The sequence below is a fragment of the Etheostoma cragini genome, chromosome 21 (genome assembly GCF_013103735.1).
Source record: "Etheostoma cragini isolate CJK2018 chromosome 21, CSU_Ecrag_1.0, whole genome shotgun sequence".
Lineage (NCBI taxonomy): Eukaryota > Metazoa > Chordata > Actinopteri > Perciformes > Percidae > Etheostoma > Etheostoma cragini.
The window spans coordinates 11713128-11719916 of NC_048427.1; the positions used below are offsets into that span (position 1 = coordinate 11713128).

Here is a 6789-nt window from a genome sequence, read left to right on the forward strand (position 1 = left end):
CAAGTCACAAATGTGATACTCAAGACATTTAGCCATTATCAGTTGTTTATTTTAAAAGCCCAGACAGGCCTTTTGACCTCTCAAGGCTGAACATCCACTGTGGGCTCTTCTGGTCCCGGCAGCTGACCTTCGCTGCTGTGTCTTTAGTGTGAGGGTGTTGAAGGGGCCAGTAGACGCAGGGAAAACCAGCGCTCGATGCCCGTCCTGGGGGTGACAGGTAGTCCTCCATTTAGTCTATGTGGAGCTGAGCCCTGGGGGACCCTGACCTTTGCAGGGGCGCTCCCTATACCACGAGCAGAGGCCCAGGTGATGGTGTTTAGCTTAAGGAGCCGCTTCACCTTTAGCGCAGCCTCCCGATTGTGTCAGGGCGGATAGAGGAGATTCAGGTGGTGCTGCCACTACGAATCTGTTTGTCTCTCATTTAGACTTTAAATGATACGCGTGATGGCATTTAGCCTCAAGGTCTTAGGACTTAACAGAAAAGTGATGAATTTATGTTCAAACAATAGTAATGTTATTAGTTAAAAATAATAATTAAACTTTGTTTGTTTTTTACTCTGTTTATTCAAAGAAATACATACGTATTACAATATATATATATATATATACAATACATGTGTATAATACAATGTATTATTATCAAGTGAAATGATGCCGTTCAACATGACATTATCAATATAAAACCTTTTATTCTTTAAAACATTTTACTTACATTTATTAATATTACAATATTTACAAATCCATTCAAAGGATTGTCTCTCAGCATGATTTTAATGGACTTAATTGTTTAAATGATCCTGATGGAAGTTGTTAAGTGCTGATTTCACATTTCAAAATTATTCTAAACGAGAATCATATTGTAACAATCAATGTCCGTAGTGCATTTGTAGGATTATTTTTCAAATGTTGTCACTTATTCCCTGTTTGTCTTATAAGGTGCAAAATGTTTGAGGTTTATAAGAAGTAAAACTGAGAGCAAGAGTGACAGTTCTCCTCCAGCCAGTGAAATTCAAAGACATGCCAGTAATAATGAAGACAACTGCATTTCAACAAGTGCATAGAGTCTGTTATGTTACACTCCGAAGAATTAATTAGTCAGTAGCTGTCAACGAGCTCAGAGGACACTGGGGTTCTAGTCGCTGTGTAGATGGAGGTCTCTTTGGGGTTTTGGCAGAGGAGGGATGTCGGTAAACACCACTGATCGGCCGTCGGGGCAGAGCAGGACACTGGAGTCCGCCTCGCACTTGGTGGTCCTGCTCTGCCATAAGGCCTCAGCCGAACTAGGCCTCATGCCGAGACCCCCAGGAGAGAGAACCTCTGTGTTCACCCCTGATGCCTGGCTCATCTTGATCAGCATGTCCAATGACTGCTTACGACTCTCTAAGGATGCCTTCATCGCCTTCCTCTCGATCTCATTCTCCTCTTCCTCTTTTTTCTCATCCAGCTCCTCATCCTCCTCCTCCTCTGTCTCTGTCCTGTTGTCTCTAAGGCTGCTGTCGTCCCTCAGGCCATGGTCCCCAACCAAATCTGTTGAGTCCCTCTTGACCGACAGATCTAGAGGCCCGTCGCTATGGCGAGCAGTCCGCTCCAGTGCCTGGTGGATGTGGGCTAGCTCGCTGCGGATTTTGCTCAGGTGCTCCCAGAGGTGGCGCTGGGCAGGAAGGTCCTCCTTCTCCAGGTGGGAGATTTTGCGTTCAGCCTCCTGGTACTCCTGCAAGGCATTGGAGAGGTCACTGAGAAGAGCAGTCACGGACTCTGCGGCTCCCTCCCCCATTGTCCGGGCTGCAGTCCGGTCCTGGCTGTTGGTTCCCACACAGGTAGAAAGAGAGGATGTTGTTTTGGGACTGGTGAGATGATCGTTGTACCACAGTTCAGTGGACCGTGTCTGTAGCTGAGCATCCTGTAAACTGAGGATGGGAGAAATGTAGGGATTTTTAATTTGTATATATATATATATAACATTTGAGACTACTATAAAACAAATTGTAACATTGTAATATTTCCTCTTGTTAATGATAAAAAAGGGCTGATCGTTCTCCTTCTGCTACTTATTTTACTACCTACAATAATTTTAACAAAATAAGGTAATGTAATGGAAATCTTTACCTTCCATAGAAATGAAGTTTGTCCGCTGCCACATTAAGAGTTGATGCGGTCTGAATATTCTTCAGCAGGTCCAAAGTGAAACCCCCCATGGCCGGCTTCTTCTCAACGGGTGCCTCATGGTTCCCCAGTGGGGCCCCTGTCCTCTTAAGGCCCCCGCTTGCTTTGCCTTCCTTAGGTGTAGCCTGCAGTTTTTCCCCCAACCTGCAGCCCTGGTCGGGGGAGTCTCTCTGTGGTGACACCCAGCCAGGATGGGAGACTGCTGCAGCCCCTGGTCTTAAAGCAGGCACTTTCCACAGATTGACTTTAGGCTGGAAGCCAGACAGGGGATTTGCTTCTAAACTGTTTGTGGACGTCTTGAGCGCTTTGGTGGCGTCGCTCTGACTGGAGGACGGTCCAAATGTGTGCTCACACAGGAAGGGATAGTAGAGACGAGGGGGGATAAGAGCTCTGTCTGCGTGGGTGCTGGAGGCTGGGTGCATCAGCTGAGCGGCCGATGCCAAGAAGGGAAGCTGGGCGAGCTGAGCGTGGGTCTGGGCGGTGATGCCGACAGCAGCGGTGGCAGCAGCGGGAATAGCAGAGTTCATGTAGGAAAAGAGACTGGGGCTGATAGGGTAGCCCACCCCGAGCACTGACAAGTTGAGTCCAGTAGGATCCTGGTAATCCACCAGGTTTGGCGGAGGAGGGTAACAAGGGATTGAACTACTCACTCGAGGCTGAGCACCTTCAGCTTTGGCCTTAGTGTGGCTGGACGCTAACAGCCGCCACTGTTCCGACAGCAGGCTAGGAGCCGTCAGATATGTCTTGGATAGCTTGTAGTGTTTCAGCTGGGCCTCTACCTCTACTGAGCGTGCTCGTAAAAGCTGATCTTCCAGGGAGAGCATGTCTGCCATCAGAAGCTCTGACTCTGGCTGTTTCATTTTCTTGGCAGTACACTCTGCGCCGTCTGCTCTGTTGCGGTCACTGGAGCTTTCTTTCGTCAACCTCGGGACCTGAAGTCCCTCTCCTTGTCCTCCCTCTTCTTCATCCTCTGGTCCCTGGCTTTCCCTGTCCTCACCTTCCTCCTCCATGGCACTTTGTTGCGTTTGTCCCTCCTCAATCCCTTTCACTTTCTCCAGCCCATCTTTCCCGGTAGCGTGATGGCCATGTGCCTGCTGAAAGGGTCGTAGCTGTTCTGGGTGCAGGATGTTGCCCTTTTTATACGGCCAGTCTGACTCTATGAGCAGAGAAAGGGAGTTCTTGCACAGGCTGTACTTCATATGGTTGTACAGGTGGGACTTCTCCATGCAGGTGAAGGGGCACTGGAAGCATTTGTAGTTGTAGGGTTTGCCCCATGGCCGGGGAATATAGTGGGGCTTCTTAGGCTTGCGCTCCTTGTGTTTGCTGGCAGACATCACTTTACAAGCATCGTCTTTGGACATGATTGAGTCTTGAAATTTACAAAGATTGTGGGATTGTATCAAAATGATGATAATTCAAAATAGATTTTTAGATTGCATATGTTTTGGGGGCAGTTTTTTCCTCAGTTTCGGTCAGGAAGACAAAAAAGAGCATTTCTTGAACCTGTGAACACACAAGACATTTTTGTATAAATAAAAGTGGTAATTTTGAAAACAACAAAGTGACAGATTTTTGTTTTTTTCCCTATGTTTTTTTTATTTCACTTCATTTGTTCTGAACAAAGTAGATAGCTTGCAGAAATTCAGCTCTGTAAAAAGATAAAATCTAAATATGTGTGATAGAGTTATCTGTGCACTGAAGGGTGGTTTATATCATTAATATGCACATATGTGTATTAGGAGAACACATTTGTTGTCTGCTTGAGCTGAGGGTTGCCACTAACCTAACTGCAGGGAGGCCCACGCTGCTCTGTTCTCACTGTACCTGCCACTACTCATTAGTTCCAGTGCAGCACCAGGCGCTAGCAGGGTCCAGGGCTGGGGGGCAAATGGGGCCGTCACAGGGGACTATGCACCTGTGCAGGGGGCCCTGCAATACTAACAGGCCTGCTTAAGCTTAGTCCCGGACCCTAGCAGGCGGGCTACAGGCGCAGCGCGGCCAGGCTTAGGGTTGCAGGTATAGAAGGGAGAGGAGTTGGGGGTTTGAGACCTGGTTCCTAATGAGAGCCTGGCGTTGTGCCTATAGGGCGTCATTAGTGCCAGGACTGGGATCTGGGTCAGGACATGGTGCATGAGTTTAACTGCTCCCCTGTCCCATCTTCCTACCTCTGCCTTTAGAGTTGGGTCATACTTTATTACTCAATGAGCAATAAAAGCGTGTACAATGAGGGGTTACATTGTATATACATATTGTAAAAATTGTAAATAAAAAACTTTAATTCTTATGATGGAGGATTATTTTGTTACTTGATGTGTCCTATATGAAAGCATAAAAATCTCTCGGTTGCAGTAAATAAAAATGACAAACATTTTTGATTAGTTTATTTACTCATGTAAACTGTCGACTGTCCAATTTGTTTTTTCTCTTGTGTTTTTTTTTAATTTATTTCCCGTTTCATCATCCCTCGGCAGTAGTTATGATATAATATCCCTAAAACAGATACCCAATAATGTTAATAATAATGCTGTTTATCTTTTAAATTACTGAAACTTTGTGATCTCTTTATACTTCAAGCCAGGCCGTTAGGTGAACCCTCCGGTGAAAGAACACGTGAGGAGGAGTGTGCGTCTCAATTTAAAACACTCTGCTTTAAGGCTTTTATTTTGTATTTTTTTTTCCCCCAGGTCATTCAAAGATGAAAGTCTGTGTGATGTACAGGGTCTACACTGAAGTAAAGATAAACTTCACTAACCAATCTTTTTCTGTCTTACACAGACGGCTCATGACAAAGTTTTGATATAAAGGCCAGTGAAGCAAACACAGGTGATGGATAGCCCGTTATGGTAAGAGACAGCAGACAACCTCATCTATCAAACCCACAGCACGAAGGGCGATGATGAAAGACACGGTGAGTCTAACACAGGATGGCAGGCTGTTACCAACGGCTCTCCCAATTGGACCTAAGAATTGGCCCGTTTTGTGGCTGACCATTTGATTGGCTTACTTGTCCGCCCCGGGGCTCTGACCTGAGCTTTAAAGTCATAATGGAGCCTAACAGCTGCTGCTACAATCCAATCAATACAAATATTTTTTACAGTAGATTTTTTCTCTTCTGGCCACTGCTATCCGCTCGCCTCTCCACTGACTGTGCACTTTGGCCCCCCCGCTGCCCCATATCCAAACCCTGCGGTCTTGTTTCAATCTTTTAGGGCTGATGATCAAACAAGCCTTACCGCTTGAACATCTATTGTTCCAATTAAAGGAGGGTCACCACACTAAAAGCTTTGACAGGCTACATGCAACAGCAACCACACCGCGGGCAGCCTGTGTGACGGGCTGTTTATACAGTACATAACCAACTACATAACGACTAACAAAAATATTTTTGCAAGTTTTTTAAATTAATACTTTAAGTTTAACACTTTACTTAAGATAATTGTCAGGATGATGAGTTGGCTGTCTAAAAAGAATAAAAAGAGGTCATACATGTATTGCCATTAGTCTTAATTTCTGTTTTATTTTCAATTTAATCTTCTAACTTCTAACTCAATTTGATATTGCAACCAAACAACTTTTTTTTTTTTAAATGCAACTTTCTACAAACAAAACACATTTATGGTATTTGACACAATATTTACTGGAATTTAAATTTGACATCCAAACATCAGATGATGCTGCAGCTAAGGTTTCTTTTTTTTTTTTTGCATTAGATCACATCAAAATGCAATATTGCATATGTAAAATTGGTACTTCAAAAGTGCATATATGGAAATAAAAAACATTTTACCATGTTGTATGACCACAGTCAGTCTGACAATGCTCTAAATTACATACATATAAATGTAGATATAAAATAAACTAACACCAAAAGCATTTTCTCCTATTCTCAATGCAAATGCACCATGAACAGCAGGCCTCTCTTTAAGTTACTTTTTAAAATGTCACATAATCTTAGCAAACTAACCTGCTTGCATACCACGAGCTACTTGAAAGCAAAACAGAAATGGATTCATCTTTACCTACAGAGCGTCCCGTGGTGGCTGGCTGTCACTCCTCTGCAGCGGCACTGAGAGGGCAGAGCGTTCCGCTCAAATAGGAGCGCAGGAGCCAGTGTGGAGATATATATTGACTGGGAGCATTGCCCTCAGGCACTACAATACAACAGCTCACACCCCTCCCTTCTCCTATCTGCACCCCCCACCCCCACCCCCACCCCCACCATACATTGTCAAATGTGGTCTCTACCTTGCAGCTAGGATGCGATATCAACTTACACAATATTGTCAAAGGTTAGGTTGGTGATGGTTTCTTGTTAGGGAGGGTGGATATGACATTAGTCCGGGTTAATTCATAAAATTTTGAAGTTACTGTTAAGTTGCACTTTTTTATTTTTTTTTATTTTTTTTAAACTCAATGCTTTACACTGAAACAATTACGTTTTTAATTTGTCCGATTATTAGCAGCATCCAGGTGAGGAACAGAGCTTTTTTTTGTAACCTTTTAACAGACAAAAAAATATATATATGTATTTTTATAGACAGAAATCAGCAGAGGTGAGACCTTAATTATGGCTTATAATGTCGACAATCATGTACTGAACCACATTTAAAAAAAATAATTAATGAT

The 6789-nt window shown here is 44.0% G+C and overlaps 1 protein-coding gene across 3 annotated transcripts; it reads right to left on the bottom strand.

Annotated features, from left to right (window-relative positions):
* Positions 1–608: 608 nt before the first annotated feature.
* prr35 (proline rich 35) lies at positions 609–6280 on the bottom strand. 3 transcript variants are annotated; one of them, XM_034860044.1, is made up of 4 exons: positions 6183–6275; positions 5591–5623; positions 2107–3666; positions 609–1907 (listed from the first exon to the last, which is right to left on the bottom strand). In XM_034860044.1, the coding sequence occupies exons 3-4, from the start codon at positions 3522–3524 to the stop codon at positions 1133–1135; spliced, it is 2193 nt and encodes a 730-aa protein (XP_034715935.1). In that variant the 5' UTR covers positions 3525–3666; positions 5591–5623; positions 6183–6275; the 3' UTR covers positions 609–1132. The 3 variants fall into 3 exon arrangements, with proteins under 3 accessions (XP_034715935.1, XP_034715937.1, XP_034715936.1); XM_034860046.1 differs by lacking the exon at positions 5591–5623 and having other exon boundaries at positions 6187–6280; XM_034860045.1 differs by lacking the exon at positions 5591–5623.
* Positions 6281–6789: the final 509 nt, after the last annotated feature.

Bases quoted from the DNA above. Each gene is read 5' to 3' on its own strand.
- prr35 (XM_034860046.1), bottom strand. From the start codon at position 3,524: ATGTCCAAAGACGATGCTTGTAAAGTGATGTCTGCCAGCAAACACAAG. The intron at 1,908-2,106 runs GTAAAGATTTCC...TCCCATCCTCAG, and splicing joins AAACTTCATTTCTATGGAAG to TTTACAGGATGCTCAGCTAC.